The sequence below is a fragment of the Oryzias latipes genome, chromosome 7 (genome assembly GCF_002234675.1).
Source record: "Oryzias latipes chromosome 7, ASM223467v1".
Lineage (NCBI taxonomy): Eukaryota > Metazoa > Chordata > Actinopteri > Beloniformes > Adrianichthyidae > Oryzias > Oryzias latipes.
The window spans coordinates 12,528,610-12,548,264 of NC_019865.2; the positions used below are offsets into that span (position 1 = coordinate 12,528,610).

The 19,655-nt window shown below is 40.0% G+C and overlaps 1 protein-coding gene across 3 annotated transcripts; it reads left to right on the forward strand.

The window, feature by feature from the left end:
- The first annotated feature begins 674 nt into the window (after positions 1 to 674).
- On the forward strand, positions 675 to 19,651 carry LOC101171488 (RNA-binding motif, single-stranded-interacting protein 2). 3 transcript variants are annotated; one of them, XM_020704666.2, is made up of 14 exons: positions 675 to 868; positions 6,384 to 6,571; positions 9,375 to 9,433; positions 9,991 to 10,082; positions 13,358 to 13,515; positions 13,674 to 13,753; positions 13,867 to 13,976; positions 14,159 to 14,205; positions 14,281 to 14,374; positions 14,461 to 14,511; positions 14,653 to 14,763; positions 16,373 to 16,453; positions 16,530 to 16,611; positions 16,712 to 19,651. In XM_020704666.2, the coding sequence occupies exons 1-13, from the start codon at positions 797 to 799 to the stop codon at positions 16,605 to 16,607; spliced, it is 1,221 nt and encodes a 406-aa protein (XP_020560325.1). In that variant the 5' UTR covers positions 675 to 796; the 3' UTR covers positions 16,608 to 16,611; positions 16,712 to 19,651. The 3 variants fall into 3 exon arrangements, with proteins under 3 accessions (XP_020560325.1, XP_011475412.1, XP_004070504.1); XM_011477110.3 differs by having other exon boundaries at positions 677 to 868; positions 6,381 to 6,571; positions 16,699 to 19,651; XM_004070456.4 differs by having other exon boundaries at positions 678 to 868; positions 6,381 to 6,571.
- The last annotated feature ends 4 nt before the right edge of the window (positions 19,652 to 19,655 follow it).

A 19,655-nucleotide genomic window follows, 5' to 3' on the forward strand; every position in this document is an offset into this window, starting at 1 on the left:
ACACACAACTGTGTATCATTTGCATAGCAAAAAAATGAATGCTCTGTTTCTTATCCAAACACATCATTTGAAGGTTTATTGGTTACTGTAAATTGTCCCTAGGTGTGAAGGCGAGCATGTATGATGTGTGATTGTGGCCCTACGTCAGATTGGCGACCTTTCCAGGGTGTCCCAAGCCTTTGCCCACAAGTGACCGGGATAGGCTCCTGCAGCCCTGTGACCCCGAAAGGGACACAACGGGCTTCAAATATGGATCGATGGTTTCCTAGGACATACTCTGTAAGGCATTAGTTCATTAAAAATTCGCCTCTGAGTTGTGAGCGGGACTGTTGGTGCAGAGCAAGCCCACCCCCACTACCCGTCATCTGGTTGTCCATTATACATTTTCACCTCCCCACATCCGGTCCTCTTAGCCAAAAGTTTGGACAGTCCTGCAATTAATAAACATTTATATTTGTTTAATTGTTCATCATTGGGTAAAAAGTTGTGATCTGAAGTTTTAAAAATGGCACTAAGTGAGATTAGGCTATTTATCGTTGTGATTAAGGTCTAATAAATGTCCCCTTGACGCAGTGTTGTGATCTAAACTATTCCTCTTCGTCTGTGGCGTTATTGGCTCGGCACGGCACGCTGATGAGATCAATTCTAAAACATAAGCGCATATAGTGTGTGTGTTGAGCGGAGTCCATCAGAGCGCTGGGCAGAGCGACTCCAATCCCCGCCGCTGCTCCTGACTCTGTCTCCCTGCCTGACGTCAGCTGAGTCTCCACTCCCGTGGACACAACAGCGCGTAAAAATGCTGCTCTCTGCGCCGCCAAGGACGGGAATCAACGCGTACAACGGCTACACCGGCAAAAACAGCAAAAAGGTAAACAACCACATCCACTCCACCCACCCCCCTCTGCCCTCAGCCTACTTCTGTCGCCTTTAGCTGAAACTAAGCCATTCTGTCGACTCGATGCGCTGTTGTTCGAGCTGTGCCTCTCCATGAACGAGCGGCGCGGCTGTTTAAGCTGCAGTGTCCTTGAAAGTGATTCTCTGGCGACGTTCAAACTCTCCAGCTGCTTTGATCTTTCTCAACCTTTTCCCGCGCTGGACTTGAACTGTTGGCAACTAGAACTGGACCCGAACCAGCCGAACCCGTGAATGATTTAAGCGGCTTTCGCTCCTACACGGTCGAGGCGGTCTTCCTATATTATATCCAGCCTGCGCAGAGTGGCCCACACAGCTTACAAATGAGCTCGAGATGTACACAACGTTCCAAATTAGCCCCGGAGGCTTTATGTTCTCCAACTTTAATATGAGGTAAATTCGGTGTGTGCTCACTTCAGGGATGTTCTCAGGAGTTTTAAGTCAAGTTTGGAAAGTTTTTTTTCCTTTCTTTTACGCGTAGCCATATGCCCCACCCCGCCAGTAATCATTACTGTGAGGGGCTTTCACAGCAGCTCTATAAAGAAGAGAAAAATGTCTTCATATCCAGATGTTTTCAATGGAACAATGACTTCAAGCAACAGATAACATCTGTTATCAAACCTATGTTCCATTCTTAAAGGACCAATATTTGATTAATGACTTGGATTTCTTAGAATCGTGGATCCAATTTTTTTTTATTTATTTATTTAAATAAAACTCACTTTTTCTTTCACACAACTCTTATTTATCAAGGCTCCAAAAGTGACACAGAGGGGAACTTGTAAATCCAGCATCAAGTGGTAACCTCTGCTCTGTGTCATTTACTGTGAGAAAAAGGATTAAGAGGCGCCCCTTCTTTCCTCTGCTTTTCATTAACTTCTCATCTTTTTTCCCCTCTTCTTCCGCGTTTTTCACATTCCTCGATTCAGTTGAAAACAACTCCTTTGAGTGGGAGATGAAAGCAGACCTATTAAGGAGAAGAGGAACCAGGAGGTGTCTGCTTAAAAACAGAAAACATGGAGAGTTGTTACAGCTTTTACCATCTGAAGTCTTTTCTTTGGATTTTCTGGAAACCGGGGTTCAATATAAAAAGATAACATCTTTAATAGTACTGTATATCCTGCAGTCCTTATAACCAAGCAGACTCTTAAAACATACACTTCCTGTCTAATGGAGACAGTTTTGTTTATGACTGACATACAGGATGAATTGTGAGATACTGAAAGGTAGAATAATATTAACAATGAGGACAAACTAGCCTTTTTTTAACCAAATTCTTATGATCCCTTTTTTTCTAGTTCCAAAACAACAAAATAATAATTATAATGTTAAATGGCTGCATTCTAACTGTTTTAGCTCACATTTTTCTGTCTAGCTTGAATAGTCCTTGAGTCACCTGCACTCCCCACAGACTTCACCTCCTCTGCACACAGCTGTAATCGCCTCGTTGTTCTTCGGCTGCTGCCTGGTCCACACTCCAGTTCTGTCTTTGTTGACCACGCTTATACCTCTTGCACAATCAGAATCACTTGTGCCATTGGAACTGCCAAATCTGTTAGACACGCAGATTTGAAGGTTGCTTAGATTTCCAGCTTTTGGTATAGAAAAAGAGCAGTGATTTTTTTTCTTTTTCCCTTTCCCTGATGGGATTATTGCATAACGTTGAATGTTTTGCTTTGCTTTTTGATCGAACGTTGCTTGTGAGCCTCTGAAACCAATTACAGTAGATCTGTGATGTTGCCGGGAAAGTGAATCAATTTATTGAACTTGAATATTGAACCGACGTTCCCTAAAGGTCTTTGTCTGCCCTAATAGAGAACTAAACATTTGTTCAGAGGAATGTAAAGAATACACAAAGATGCCCCTGTTATGGGTGAAAGGACATGTGCAAACGCATCTGTATTATTGGTACACATGTATGACTTTCCCTCATATAGATTTACTTAAGCTCGTTTCATGCCTGTGATTGTGCCTTACCCTCAGATATTCTATGTGCCTGCTAAAACACCTTGATCTGGCACTGGTGCGCAGATGGGGGGATGACTCCCTGCCAGCCTTTCTTCAGATGAAACCTAACAGAGCGGTCCTAATGAGATGCTACCTTCTGACTAGAAAGCACATGAGAGGGATTAGCACGTTCTACTAACAAACTTAGATCCCAATTAGACAGGCCCCACTAGCCAGGCTCAAGCCTGGATTGGGTCTCCTCCTGTCCCATCTCTCCAAACTTCTGCAGGTGAATCTGATCGCGGCTACGGTGAAGTGGCTTCACAGATGAAGAATAGGCTGAGATTGTGAGAAAACAAACAGCGCTGGTGATGATGAAGAAGACAAGATTGGAGATACAAGTGTAGATGAATGTGGCAATTTTCTGAGCTTCATAAAAAAAAGAGACAGTCTTTAGGTAAAAGGCAGCTGTGTTGAGGTTACAAAAAACCTTACAATAGGCAGTGATGCTCATTGATGCTCATTTCACTTGTGTATGTAGGGATCGAAGATCCACGCTAAGAATATGTTATCGTTTATCTTTTCAGATTTTTTTTATTCATAGCTCAGCAGTTTAAGCCACTTTAGAGCTGTTTGTGTTTATTCGGTTTAAGGCTGGGAATTTAAAAAAAAGGCCACAATCCAATCAACCTTTACTTAAAAGTAGTTGTTTGCTTTCATCAAAAGCAATCTAAAGATTTATTCCAGTTCAAGGCAATGTGGGATTGAGTAGCTTGGTCACAATGACTGTCAAACCTAAAATTTGAACCCTCAACCAATCCATCAAAGAAAAGCTGCTTAAGCACTAAGCCACAGGCATTCACTCGTACGATGCTAATTTTTTTTTAACCTGTATAGCAATTTCTTTCATTTTTTTCAGACACAAAACACATTTTTTAAAGTTTTTTAAATGAATGAATCAATAATTTTCTCAATAAAAGCACTAACCGTTTAGTTTAAATTGCAAGTTTGGTGAAAACCTTTTTTCACAACAGCCCTTAATGAGTTTTGGAAAAAAATGTTAAATAAAATTTAAATTGTGAAGGTCTCTGTTTTTAGTGGAGAGTTCTGTAATTAGTACGTCTTATTACACAAACTGATTCATGTATCAGAATGCACAGGAGTCACAGGTCTTTTCTATCCATCCATTATCAATACCTGCTTTGTCTTATATGGTTGTATACTGGAGCCAATCACACCTATGATGGGGAGAATGCAGGCCACACCCCGAACAGCTTATCTGTCCATCTCAGCCACACACAGACCGACAACCACACACAAACTCATTTTCAAAGGACAACTTGTAGTCACCAATCAACCTGCAAAACATGTTTTTGAACTGTGCAAGGAATGCAGAGAGGTCAAAAACCCTACAGGGTTTGCATTCACACATAGAACATGCAAACTTCACAGAAGGGACCCAGCCAGGATCCAAACCCAGCAAACAGTGCTACCCCACTACACCACTTTACAGCCCCAACTCATAACTCCTGACTTTTTATTTGAAATGAAAGACACACTCCAATAATCTTTTAAGCTATTTTAAAAGTGTTCCCAGCGGTCTTTTAATTTTGATTATGCTGCCAAAAAAAAAAAGTGAAAATAAAGTGTGTTGTTTTCTCAGACATATTTTCTGCAGAGCAGCAGTTCAATAGAAATCTATTCCTGAGTTGTATCTGGGACTATAAGTGCGGAGTAGGCCCGCCTCCACTTACCGTCATCCATCTGAACACACGCTCTCCCGCTAGCTTGCAGCCCCTTAGAACCCCGACCTGACATCACTGGTTCATCATAAATGGTGAGCAATTTTGGAGCTATCCAGCCTTACAGTTTTGAGCCAGATGCCGACTCGAAAGAAGAAGACAAAGGCTTACATGGATCTTGTCGTCTACAAGTGGATGCATCAGAATGGAGTGGAGCAGGGAGCTTGTGGGTCGCTGATAGTAGTTTCTACGTCACACCTACAATCTTTTTCAAAATAAGTTTTTTTCATTTCCTGTTAAACAACAATTTTAATGAAAAAATACTTAGAAATGCAATTTCAAGTTTAATTTTCTTAATATATCTCCTCCATCATCAGAAAAATCCCATAAGAGCATGGTAAAATCACCAGAAATTTTCTTTGGAGTGGGTCTTTAACAAACTTTTTATTCTCTTCGATTAAATGTACTCATCCACCTCTTAAATGTAACCACTGTGTCAGTTTTCTGCCAAATAAAAATTAGTAATAAATATAAAACACTAACAATACCAGCCCAGTTTTAATCCAATAATGGATTACCAGCTAATTTAGTGGAATCACTCACTACTGCAAGCAATTCCATTGTTCCCTCTGGTCTGACCTACTGACCTGAACAAATCAAACAGTTCCTCCCTCTGGAAGGGGAAACAACAGGACAAGTGTAACTGGCATTGTAATCTTCAAACTCTTTGGTGAAGCAAGAATGCATGTGCACATTTCCCTGTCTGTTCACATTCTGCACTTTTTGTTGCCTTTTTTTTATTGAGAGAGCATCTATGCAGAGGCAGACAGAGCAATCTGATCACAAAATTTAATCATGGAAACTGATACTCTGATAAGGTATGTAATCTCTCCAATAGTCTGTTTTTCAGGGTTTTTGAAAGAAACCACCCTCAACCCAAAGTTAAAAACTTTTTATGAAGCCAAGTCTTCATGTCTATTTTGACTATTTCCTTAATGTGATACACTATTTAAGAGAGAATGCAAAAATAAGAAATAAAGGTTAAAAAACATAGATAGACAACAAAGAAAGTTATTTACACTCAAAACAGAATCTGCTGGTGCTTTCAAAAAGTACCTTACAATAACAGCGTCAGTCATTCAGTGTGTGTGTGAAATGTATAAACAGAAGCTAAGCAGTGTTTGGCATTAGTTTTCATATAGTCAGTTCTGTTTACAGGCTTGACAGTACAGTATATTCTGTACAGGACAGTCAGTTACGTCATAGAACCACTTAATACTCGCTTCCAGCAAGTCTGCATGGAATGTGGGCTGATTCTGTGTTCTTCTATTTTCCATATAGAACACAGGCAGAATGTTCTGACTTGTTTTTGAACCAATTTTTTTTTGCATTTCAGTTTTGTTGCATTTCAGTTTTGTTGCATATTTTATAAGTTAGCTTTAATAATGTCAGAAATTTAGGATCATTGGATGAATGTTTGTGTAAGCAAAATTCAAATGGATCAGCCTTTATGGTCAAAAAAAGTGTGCTTTCTACTTGACTATTGACATTTCCACTTTTTTTGTGCCTGGCTTTTGAGAATAGTAGTCGTGTATGTAGGTTGGGTAAGTCATCATCTGTCCAACTCAAATTAAGTCATATATTTCCACTGGTGCACAGACACAAGTCCCACAGTCAGTCTTTCTGGACTGTTGTTTCTATCCACTTTCTAAATACCCAACGTACAAATAATGCAATCTGAGCGCTGAAAAATAAATGTCTTCTGGTTGTGTTTTTCAGCAGACATATGTGTCCCCCTCCAACCATCAGATGGCTCCCCCAAGCCCCAACAATAACAACAATATCAACAGCGCCACCATTAGTAATGGCAGCACCAACTATGGGGGAGAGCAGCTCAGCAAAACCAACCTCTACATCCGCGGCCTCCACCCAGGAACTACAGACCAAGATCTGGTCAAACTCTGTCAACCGTAAGTTTCACAAAAAAAAAAGAATTGCATCACTTTCTCTTTTCTCACCCACTAAATCTCTCTCAAGCAGGAGCCTAGTTGGAGTAGTAGAGCGGATTCTGAGTGATTGCTGTTAGCGGCTGGCTGGGAGGCCGAATGGTTTGCATGTCAGCGTGGGCTAATACAGCAGATGGATGCCTTCCTCACATTTGTGAAAGATCATCCACGGCAAATAAAAATGCAAATTCTTTTTTTATGAAAGTAAATCCTTCTTTTTGTATTCTCTGTAGGGTTTTAACAAACACTTTTTCTTTTCTGTTTTGTCTTTAATTCGCCGTGATGATTACCTGGCCCACTGCATGTTGTTTAAAGCCCAGTTGTGTGTGTCGAGCAGCTTCATTATAGTTGTGCATGTAGTGTCTTCATCCAGTCCATCTGATATGTTTGTTGGGCTTTCAGTAAAAGACATCAAAATACTGCGGGCTGAGATGAACGATCTGCTTTTACCTAATTGAATTGTGGAGCCCGGTGATGAGAACCAGAGGAGCAGAGGAGAGGAGTGAGAGAAAGGGAGGCAAAGGAGGATACAGTGACTGAATAAAGGAGAGAGGGAGGGTGAGGCCAGTTATTTTACAGCTGTCTGGAAGATATGGCCCACATGAGCCTGCCTAACCCTACAGGAAATGGCGAGCCCAGGGAAAAGGGAAAGACAAACAAGGCCTATGGCGGCAGAGGGGGCTGTAGAGAATCAAAGGAGAAGTGAATGGAGTTTCTTATGTCAGATAATGCTGGGTATTTTTCAAATTTCTTCTTTTAAAGAGCAGATAAAATCACTGCTTGAAAGCAGCAATTATTTTAAAGCTAATGGTGTTTGTTTTGACTGATATTTACGAGGTTGTGGATGAACCATTGAAGGAGCAAAAAGAACCAGCTCTTGGAGAAAAGACAATTTTACATGTTTCTACAGTCAACGTGCAAACCACCAGGACAGAAGTCCTCACACCCCCTCCCCCCACACTTGGAGCTGCTGCATGCAAGACTTGAGATTTACTATGTAAAGGATGAGTAGTGGAGAGGGGGTTGGATCTGCACATCCAGCCCCTGCAGTTGTGTCTCTAGGTGCTTTGCTGCTGCTTCTGCTCTGGTTTTTGCCCTCGTCTTGTGTCCGGTGGCCTGCGTTTTAAGGATGATGATTGTGCATGGCTGACTCCTTCAACTTTACAGCGACAAGAGCAAAATCTAACAACTCTACCATGTTAGCTGCAAGAAGCAGAGCTTAAATAGCAAATCTAATGAGAAGTGAAAGACTGACCGGATTGCTGTTAAAAGAGCAACCCTCCAGATCAGCTGATGACATGTAGTTCTAAAGAGTGCGTTCTAAAGACACACTCTAATGAAATTTGTGTTTTGGTGTTTTGGCATTTTTTTTATTTCATGATGGAGAACATATAAAACGAAAATTAAGCTTAAAATTGAGTTTTGAATATTTCTTAAGTCAAACCGTTGTGAATTAGGATCAGATGAAAAAAAAGCAGTTTGAAAAACAGCTGCGTAGGATACAGTTGGCGGGCCACAAGCTCTCTGCTCCGCAACATTACGATGCATCCACTTGCAGACGACTTCATCCATGTACGTCTTTGTTTTCCTCGTCTGAGCTGACATCTGTCTCAGAACTGTACGGCTGGATAGCTCCAATGTTGCTTGCCATTTTTGTTGCTCCGGTAAAGTTAGATTTGGGGTGGGAGGGACTGTAAGATAGCAAGAGAGAGTGTAAACAAAAGATTATGGGAAGTCAGAGCAGGCTTACTCCGTGCCAAGTCTGCCAACGGTCCAGTCCATAACTTAATCAAATTTCTAAAGAGTTACTACTGCCGCTCTGCAGAAACTATGTTCTAGAAAACAACATGTTTTGTGATTTTGGCTAAAAAGGGCATGTTCATAATTCAATGACCACTGGGAACGCTTCTGAAAAACTTCAAAAGATGATTGGGGTGGGACTTTGTGGGAAAAATGCAAAAGTGAACAACTTTGTCATTCTAATGTCAAGCAAACAGACAAGAAAAACAGTGTTTTGTGTAGGTTGTCATTATGTCATTTATTAAGCTGACCTGTCTGACAGACAAAGAAAACATGTACACTTCTTTTGTTAATAGAATAAAAAGACACAGGGAAAGATTGGATTAGTTCATTGGATTCACTATCCATCAAACATTTCTTGGGTCAACATGCAGAAAAACAAATTCTGAAAGTGACCAGCCCACATGGAATGAAGCAGCGATGCAGTACTGGAAAGCTGGATAGCAGCGTGGTTCTTTGTGTGCCTGTTGTGTGTGTGTGTAAATGAGTACATGGCTGTGAGCCATCATTGGACAGGACAGTCAAGGAGAGGCGTATCAGATTACACTGCATGCACATGCCCGGGGAGATGGGAACTGATAGACGCTGCTGCAGAAAAGCATTTGCTAAAGTCAAGCTCCATCCTTCCTGTCCATCTGCGCTATTTACATACAACCGCTGGTTTATTTACATTTTTTTAATGTGGTGTTTTGTGAGTTTATCTAAAACTGCAGCAGGATATGAATTGATGTGTTATTGACACTCATTTATTTCTGATACCTCTTCCATTTAAACATTTGTCTGTGGACATCATTTATCATCAAGTTCTAAAGTTTTGTTCAGTGGCATAATATCTGGAAGGTGATCTTTTACTTTTCAAAAATAGACAATGTCAATAGTTAAGTAAAAAGCACACTTCCTCAATGACAAGGCTAGACAATTATTTGCATTTACTAAAGGATGATCTGAAAGCATGACTGTTTTTCAGATATGGGAAAATTGTGTCGACCAAGGCCATCTTGGACAAGACCACAAACAAATGCAAAGGTGAGCCTTACTCTGAAAGATGGCTTTGTATGGAATGTTGGATTCAAAGATAAGCTGCAGGATTTATCTAAATCATACGCCCGGTGAAAGTATCTTCAATCTTTTGTAATTTACGATGCTCACTGAGCCATGCTGTCTAGTTTTATGCCTTTTTGGTTCCCACAGCTATTGCCCAATTCCTTATTGTGCTTGTTAGACCGTATTTTTCTCTAAAGATCTTTTTCTATCATTTGAGGTTTTTTGTATATCAGGAAGAAAGAGATCAAATAGCATCACATGTTTAAACAAATGTGACCCACTTTCTCACTTATGTGCATATTAGACTGTGGGAAAGACTGCAGTTATAGCCTAAATCCCATTACTTTGTGACTATTCCATGGGACTGTCAGTTGTGTTTGCTCAGTGTATTACCAATTGTGTTGTATAAGTCTACATAAATCCTCAATAGATGGCTGTAACAGTGCTTTATGAGTTGAAATAACCTGCCCGTCCTTCAGTGTGCATCATATCTCATTGTCATAACTGTTAAGTTTTGTTGTATGTTTTAAACCCTGCAGGCTATGGTTTTGTGGACTTTGACAGTCCAGCCTCAGCTCAGAAGGCAGTGACAGCACTGAAGGCGGGTGGCGTGCAGGCTCAAATGGCCAAGGTAAGACGATATGGGGGTTTGTTTCAAGCTCATCAAGTTCTGTTGACCAAATGCAAAATCACAAATTCAAAGCAGCGGAAACTTCTTTAGTAGATATTTATTTCTTTTGGTGCGACAAACATAAACTTAGCTCAAAATGAAGGGACATTTGAGTTTGGTAGACTTCCTGTTGTAAAAATGCATCTTCCTATGACTCTGATATTCCTGGAAAGGCCTTTTCTCTCCTTGTCAAATGCTGGCACGCTTCTAAAAAACAAAATTTTGTGGAATGAGCTGCACAGCTGAGCATGTGAGTCACACCCATATAAAATTTGGCAAGTCTTATATGTTACTGCCAAACAGTTTACACTGCTGACTCTTGTTTGGAGCTTCCTGCACCATTAGCCTGGGCTTTGTTACAGTTTGCTCCAAGAAGAAACATCCTACAAATTGACTGATCTAAATAAGGTTGGTCCAATTGAACAACTTCAAGAAGGGTCTCCTCAAACCCAAGTGGCAGCATTGAAGACCAAGGTTGATTTCAGAGACAGTCCTCGGAATGTGAAGCCCCATGAAGCCAACGCCCTAGGAAAGTCAGCATTTGGCTGGCGTAGTTTTTTTTTTTTTACAGATTTGCTGTCACAGTTTGCAGGGCAATATGTCCAGATGATGGAATTTAGACTGATATATCATTGCCAGAGTGACCAACACAGCTATGCTGGCCGACTTGCGTCAAATGCTGGTTAAATAGAATCCCACAGCAGCGTGTGTGACTAGCATGAGGAGGAGGGGCAGGCTGTTGTGGCTCTGTGGTTATTCCACATGCTATTTCTTCTATTCCTTTCGGCTTTTCCTGTCAAGGGTCACCACAGCGAATCAGCTTCCTCCATCTAATCTTGTCTTCTGCATCCCCTCCTCTAACACCAGGTACCTTCATGTCTTCATTCATCTATAAATCTCCTCTTCGGTCTTCCTCGAGACCTCTTGCCTGGCAGCTCCACACTCAGCATCCTTCTACCAATAGATTCACTGTCTCTCCCCTGGACATGTCCGAACCATCTCAGTCTGGCCTCTCTAACTTTTTCTCCAAAACCTCTAACATAATGTGTCCCTCTGATGTACTCATTCCTGATCCTATCCATCCTGATTAGTTTTAAGAACCCATTGTTAAAAGCTAAAATGTCTTCTAATCATCTAATCCACCACACAAGAGTCTATGACAGAGCGCATGCTTTGGTGGAGTAGGTGGGGAAGATTTACCGTTTTTTAGAGCCGTCAGTTCTGCTATTTATCCTAAAAATGCACGTTCCTTACAAATGAGGCACCATTTCAGATGAATCGTGACAAAGACTTAGCATAGGGGTCATCAAGAGAATTCAAAGTTTATATGTGAGTTTGCTGCCAGCATCCAAAAACAAGGGTTTTGCTTTTTTTTTTAAAGTTTTCTTTAGAACACAGAAAGGATGAGATTCTTATACCAGAAGTCAAAATCTAGCTGCCTCTAATTTGCTGAGTGGTGTGAGAACTTTTTTAAGACATGCAAAGTCCCATAAATACAAATAAATATTAACCTGCATGAATTTAAAAAGGTGTTTGTGGACAATTTCACATTTGGATAGACCCCAGATGGATTTGGCTCTGCCAAAATACCAATTAGTGCTCCATTATTCAGAAACTTGACAGCAGAAGAGTCAAGGTGCCAAAGGTGAACAGGCGCTACAGAAATACCTTTGAGGTATTTAAAGGAGATAATTGTGCAACACAATCTCTTGCCAAAAGAGTGGCTAAACAAAGCCTGTTTTTGAAGCACATTTGATCAAAAATGTACATTTGAATTCTTTTTTTAATATAGGAGCTCTTATAGAACACCTTAAGATAGAAAGAAAAATCTTGCCAAGCATTTCTGTGATGTCGAGAAAATTTGTTTTGGCTTTTAAGCCAATTTACTTTACTGTCTGCTACTGTATGATGTCCTTTCTGGATGAGTGACTGATCCGTGTCTTCCTGGGTTTCACTTTCACTGAAGACTCTTCATAAGCAAGAACTCACAGGTTCATATGTGTTTATATTAGTGGGAGCGTTAAGGGAGCATATCCCAGGGCCTGCTTTCTGCACTTGCTGTACAATGAAGCTGTCTGTTTACCCTGGTGGCATCTGACTTATTTTCTCAGCAGCTTCCCAGTCAGCAGGGCACAGTGCCCCGCTGTCCACCCTGTCAACACACACAGTGCAAATGACAGTCAACATGTACTTACAGGCCATGCTTTAAACCGATAATGTCACACACACACCTCGGGAAGAATGACCTCACATTAAGCCAGATCAATGACATTCCTACTTCTTTATTTTGCTGGCTAAATATCTCTTCTCTCCAACTGGCTTTGCATCAGAGTTTTCTCTGACTCACTCTGACTCACGTACAGTGGAAATGTGGAGCAAGTCTCCTCTGCAGGCTCTCGGGGCTTCGGCACTGGTTTGTATTGTTGTGAAGGAGAATGAGAGGGAGAAAGGTGAAGGAGAAACCACCATCACACATCCATTATTCATGGGATGGATATGAAGTCACACTGCTTTTGCAGGTTTTTTTTGCACCCCAGATGATGAATATGCATAGTGGCTTGAGGGTGGTGCAGATTGGATATCATGCAAAACACTGTAGGTCAAATTTGAATGCGTTTGGGCATGAAAGAATGAAGAGTCTAGTTTGAGGAGCTAAAATATCCTTGTTATGGTTTCTTTCACTTTGCTTCCTAGTGTTTTGATTGCAAAATAAGTGTGGGAGAGCTGCATAACTTCCCTGATTTTTAAAGCCTGTGCAGGCATATAAGAACAGGATTAGCACATGGATATAGGAGCCTGAATCCAAGCAGCATATTATCACGGTAATGCGGGAAACGTGGGGATTACGTTAGCATTCTGGAGGGCCTAAAACACGACGGATGTTCTCTGAAGTCTTTGTTCAGAGACGTCACAGCTTAGCTTTCACCATCAGAGGCATTTTGTCATCTTGAAGATCCAAATGGAATTATTCTCTGGTGTCACATTACATGAAGTCTTAGACTTTCTGTTTATTGAAGAGTCGTCTCCTTTTTCTATTAACTCATGTAAAAAAAGAAAATTGTTGTAACATTCATTCAAATTCTGTGAGAATATGGACTGTAGATCTGGTGAAGAAGCTATAGGCTGTTCAGACCTCAGACCTCTTATGAGTTCAAAACTTTTTGGGGAGCTTCTCATGTACAGTTTTCCTCAGGACTGTTTTTCAGATCCTCATTAATTACTCATTGCCTGATCAGCAACAGGAACAGGACCCCACCAACCTCTACATCTCCAACCTTCCACTGTCGATGGATGAGCAGGAACTGGAGAACATGCTGAAGCCCTTCAGCCAGGCCATTTCCACTCGGATCCTCCGTGACGCCAGCGGAACCAGCAGAGGAGTAGGCTTTGCCAGGTGAATGGTCACTTTTGAGTTGGTTCTTAAATTCAGAGTCTCTAGCTTTACATGTGTTAGGGAGCCCCCTTGTGGTTCTTTCAGGAAGACGGTTGCTTTAAGGAATTTGTATTCAGCTTTAACGGTTTTTGACAAGCCCTGCTTTTTTTATTTTGCAGGATGGAGTCAACAGAGAAATGTGAAGCGATCATCCAACATTTTAATGGAAAATTTATCAAAACTCCCCCTGGTGTTCAAGGTAAACATTGTTTTTCTTTTTACCATGTAAGAGCTGCCTTTTGAAAAATGTGTTCAAACTGAACTCAGCCTTCTTGGTATTTGCTTCCTGCTTTTAAAAAAATCCTGGTTCAGGCCCACCAGAACCCTTGCTGTGTAAATTTGCGGATGGGGGCCAAAAAAAGCGTCAGAGCCAAGGAAAATATCTGCAGAGCGGTCGACCCTGGACAAGAGACGGAGAGTCTGTACGTTTCTTCATTTCAATTTTCAGTTTAGTTTAAATAACTAGTGACACTCATTATTTAAATGACCAAATGGTTCCTGAGTGCTCCTTCTGGCTCCTAAAAGGAGAAGAAGTTTGCCACACTCTGGTGTGCCAGCAGGTAGTACTTCAACAATGACCTTCTGCCTTGTCTGCTGCCTTTAGGGAGGAATGACCCTCACTTATGACCCCACCACAGCCTTACAGAATGGGTTAGTATTTTACCCTGTGTACTGCCAGAAGAAAGAGAACACATTGCTCTCACTAACAATTCCATCTCTGTTTAGGTTCTACTCCTCCCCGTATAGCATTGCCCCCAGTCGGATGGTTGGGCCAGCCTCCCTTTCCCCGTACATGCATTCCCCTGTGTCCACTTATCAGGTAAGGGGGGCTGAAAATCCCCACATTTGCCTTTTTTTCTCTAATATGGATATCTGACTGCCTGTATTATTTTTCTCCTCCTGCAGGTACATAACCCATCCTGGATACATCATCAGTCATACATAATGCCACCCACAGTGAGTATATTTGAGCTGCGACCTCTCTGACCTTGGAACCCTAATCCTCATGCATTTGAATATTTAGTTTTTACAAAAAGGAACAGTCTTTCTTTGCCAGCTGCTTAGATGGCAACTGCTAACAGCATTGTTTTGCCGCAGGGAGCAGTCTTGACGTCAGGAATGGACCACACCATGTCCATCCAGCCGACCTCCATGATAGGACCCCTGACACAGCAGCTCAGCCATCTCTCCATGGGCGGCAGTGGCACAGTAAGCAGCCTGCAGACAGTTTGTCCTTGAGCTGATATTGTTTTTAAATGCTGAGATTTTACTAGGCAACTTGACAGATTTGTGGCCCTAAGTAATAGCAGGAGATGTTAAACTGTTCTTAAACCATTTTGCAATTGTATTACCAAAGTTGCAGAGAAAAATATGATCTCGACCTTTCCATAATTCTCTTTAAGCTCATGTCCTATCTGAAGACTGTAATATTTTTCCTTGACTTTACATTGACCGCAACAGCTTCAGGTGGTGTTATCCGATTGGGTGGGTTTCCACCTACAACTTTTTTTGTCTTACTTTTTGTATTTTGTTGTTGTTTTTTTTGTTTTTTATTTTACATTTATGGTTTTGGTCTGTGTCGAACATTGGTTTAAACTTGTTTGCCAGTGGTAAAATCCTTTACTGTCCTTTTCTGTTAGCCAGACTTCTTAGTATTTGCACTCTGCCTTTACAATAGTTTAGTATGTTTGGATTGCCTGAAACTGACGTTAGATGCTGTGAAAAAAATAAGGTCGTGGTATTTTCACATTCATGTGAATACCAGACAATATTCAATCATAAAAAACTGTCCAAGAGAAATCCATAGAAGCAGTTTGAAGTGAAAGCATCTTGGATTTTCGTTAAATCAGTGTCTTTTCAGACGCTTATTGTAAATTTGGTCTGTAGATTGACGGTGAAGCTTTGATTCTATTATTGAACTACATCCTGCTTTTCCCTCATGAACTCCTGATATCTGCACCCTTTTATTGGATTATGTTGATGTTTTGTATATGGATGCCTTCGGTCTCTAAGCCCTGTGTATTATTGTGCTCTGACGTTCGTAAGTCAGAGTCTTACACGCTACTGTGAACTGAAGACCAGAGCAGAGTGGTTCATTGAGTACGCAAAGGCCTCTCACTGTAGGACTCAAAACTATTCTTGGCCTAGTTCCAACTAGTTTAATTTCTTTTCAAAATGATCAAGAAGTCATTCTTATCTTAGTTGAAGTCATTTGTTTGGGTCAAACAAGCTTTTTAGTTCAAACTGAGATGGAACTTTCCAATTTTATTGCTCTTAGTACTTTTCGTACCATTATACTTCTGGTCTTTCCCATGTGTTACTCTTATGGTCCATATGTATTGTACTCTTAAGTGCCAATTTCTTTTCAATTTTTATTTTCTTTTTACTTTTTATTAAACTTTCTGTTTGTCTTTCTTCTCTTGTTAAACTCTTGTAAATGCTATTGATTTGTGCGGCTGACCTCGTGGCCAGTTCGCCCCTGCGAAAGAGATCTCAATCTCATTGGGTCTTTGATCTGGTTAAATAAATGAAAAATATGGAGTTAGCTGGAATTTACCTTTTTCTTGGAATGGAAATCGTGAATGAGATTTGGACCTTTCCCTATGACTTTCAGAGAGCTTTCCTACAGAGCCTTTTTTTAATACCTTGAGTGGTACAGGAGACCTCATTATATCATAGTTCTTTTTAATATAATAGTTCATAATAATAATCCATTTTTTTGGTAAAGAGAAATGACATCATATTCTCTCCTAAAGTAAATTTTTTGGCACTTTTCTTTAAGATAGGAATGGTTTTGACTGTAATTGTTTTTCTCCAGTATATACCTGCAAACACATCCATACAGGGAACATACATACCTCCATACACCCAAGTGCCTGCAACCAACATCTCAGTTGAGGTAAACTGGATTTTTTTGGTTACACCTCCAAAATATTGTCATAATAGGTAGATTTAATGTTCCTCGTCTTCCTCAGGAAAGTGCTGTCCAGCAACCTGTTGCCATAGAGACCCCTACCGAACACTCAACGTATTCGTACCAGCATAACAAGTGAAGAGGTGAGTTTTTATGTTGCTTCATGCAGATGCATGTGCGTTTCCAAACACAGGTATAATGCAGAAGCCTCTCTTGTTCCTAATTGGAAGGTTTATGTGTCAGATTATCCTCTGGAGGCTGGGCCGACTGTTGGGAGACGGGGCGACGGCTAAAGTGAACTTAACGTGAACGGACCAGAAAAGATGTTTCTATAAACTAATGTTTTAAGTCTTTTACTCCCAAAAAAGCGAAGCTGGAGACAAATGAGAACCCGGGAAGAACAGAACAAGGAGCAACTTTGTTGATAACAATCAAGACACATGAGTCACATGCAGTACATTCGTGTCAAAGGTCTTTTGGACTTCATTACATCTTTCAGAATACTCCAATAAGGAAGAATGAAACCAGGTAAAGAACATTTCAGCATAATTTTTTGAGTTCTTTTGTAAAATAGGTTGTTCTTGCTTCCTTTTTTGTGTCATTTTCAGGTTTTGAATTGCCTTGTGTACATAATTGTTTTTTTTCCCATTTTTTTGTCTTGATTGGATTCATTGGTGCAGATATTTGAAGAGACTGAATTTTTTAAAGGCATAGCCTACCGCTCTCATCAAGCAGACGGATCTTTGTAGGAAACCTGGTCGGGGGGTGGGGGTGGGGTGAGGGTGGGGGTCCCCAGTACTGTTTGGCACTTCCTTATATGAAAGTCTCACGAAAGCTTCAGACAATCAAGAGATCACAAAGACAAGAGGAATCTCAAGAAGAACGTTTCAAAGGAGAGGACTACTTTAAAAAAATACGTTTAACCATTCCATATAATGTGGCGCGCAAGTCTTTTTTAAAGACCTCACTGTGAGCAAAAGACAACATAATTTCCAAGACAAAAAAGTTAAATGTTGTAGATTTTAACATTAATTCGTTTTAAAGTGGCTATTTTAGCCCCATTTTCTTCACTTTCTTGATCTTTCTGTTAGTAGTAGTGGAGCTGTTGATCAGTGGTGTCTATATGTATCCAATGAAATCTTTTTTTACATTTAATATTTTCTTTTCTAGCAGTTTGTCATCTTTTTGTGAGATGTTTATTAATTTTCCTTTTCAGATAATTCTTGAACCTTTTCTGTTGCCTTTGTTACTTTCTCATGGCTTACAATCATTTTTTTGCTGGCTTGTTTTCACAAAAAGCTTAAGTTTATCGGTTTTGGGGATAATTAATAAGCTGAGTTAAATCCTCATAATTGCACTTAATTGCCTCTCCTTTTAGTTTGTTCTAATTGTTGTTTTTTTAGTGTCAAAGGCAGGGGAGTTTCCACTTTGAAACTGGCTTCATAGAGTAACCTGTGGTGCTGCCACCTAGTGGTAAACATGTCCCGGAGCTCAGATCTTTGGAAGTTTCCCCCTTACACCACACTCAGTTCAAACATTCAAACAAGTGTTTCAGTTTTAACTTTTGGTGTTTTGGTTATGTGTTGATCTTCTGCTCACCAGACTGATTATTTTCAACAATCTTTTGCACGTCACTGTAGGTTTATCTGAGACGACATATTAGGGTTGCTTTGAGCTGCTCCACCTGATGGAATCCAAAGTTGCAAAACAGGGATCAAGAGAAAACTCAGTGGTGCCTGTAAATACATCAAATTCATGTGTTTAGATGTTTTCAGATAATTCGTGAGGTCATCTTCCAGTCCATTCAGTAACAAAATGAAATCAAATGACATTTCCCATAAAAATGTATTAGAAGGAAGATCTGATTTTTTCCCCTGAATCTACAGAAAAGGTTTTTCCGAAGCAGGACCTTTAGTACAGTACATAGATTTGACGAAGAAAGCATGGCGATCAACTGGAAAATGACCTCCTAAAGTGGTTGAAATGTGATGTTATTAACGGTCAACGGTCAGACTATTTGTCTGCCTTTTTTTACCCGCCCTGCTCACCTTTTTTTTAAAAAGTTATTTAAAAGGTTTGTATTTTTTGTTTTAAAGCTTTGAGATTGATCATATTTTTTCAAAAATGCTTTGATTTTATTTTTGATAGTGTGTTGTGTGCAGATATAAAGAAATAGATGATAGATTCTTTTTTTTAAAGCAGTGATTATTTGTATCTTGTTCTGGTTTCAGTGTTTATGTGAAAGAAGCTTTAATGTTTTTTCTTTTTGATTGGCTTGTGTCACAAATGTTGGCACTTTATGATTCCAGATCACGGATAAAACATGTATGTTCGGTTCCGATGCCAAGTTACAGTCAACCCATAACGTTGGGATTATAGTAGAAAAAAAATGCTCAAAAAAACCTCGATTTACCTCATTCTGCCAGAACATTGTAGATTCAGTTTGTCTACAAGTTCTCCAATGTAAAGACCAACTATACACTCTTCACAGCTGGTTCTGTGTCCACATCCTTCAACTCTTCTGTCCAACATTAACCAAACACCCAAGGTCTGGAAATCTATGCAATTAATTTATATTTCAAGTAATGCAATAAAAATATTAAGAAAGCTAAAAAAATGTCAGTAAATCACACCATAATGTGGCTTTAATCTTTTGTTTTTCCAAACAAATGGATATTTTGTTTCACTGTAGGTTTAAATTCTAAATTTAAAAGGGAATTGTTTCACACTTGTCATGGGACAGCTGTGGCTCATCATCCAGTCTTTTCTTTTTGTTAACTCTTGAGAAAATCTAACTTCACTGAAATGCCTTAGATTTGTCTGGAGGAATAGTGAAGAGCAGCCTTGTTTGTGGGCTTAATCTCTAACTGGATTGGTTTAAACTCAAGATATTTCCTTTTACTGGACACAAATACTTGTGTACAGGTGTTTTGCCGTTGTCAAAATTCAAAAAACCTGAAGAAAAGCTGGGTTCTGGCATGAATCTCAACACCTACTGCTGCTAACCTTAAAGAGCTATGCCCTTATCTGAAGGTCAATATGTCACTTGGTCAACTTCTAATTCACATTCAAGGTCTGAAGTCTTTTTTTTTCATTACCTTTTAATGTTTGTGCCATCCTCTCTGTTCTCTTCTTTTAAAGAAAAGATCTTTACTTTTTTTTAATAAATGTTTTTTTCCACTGTGTT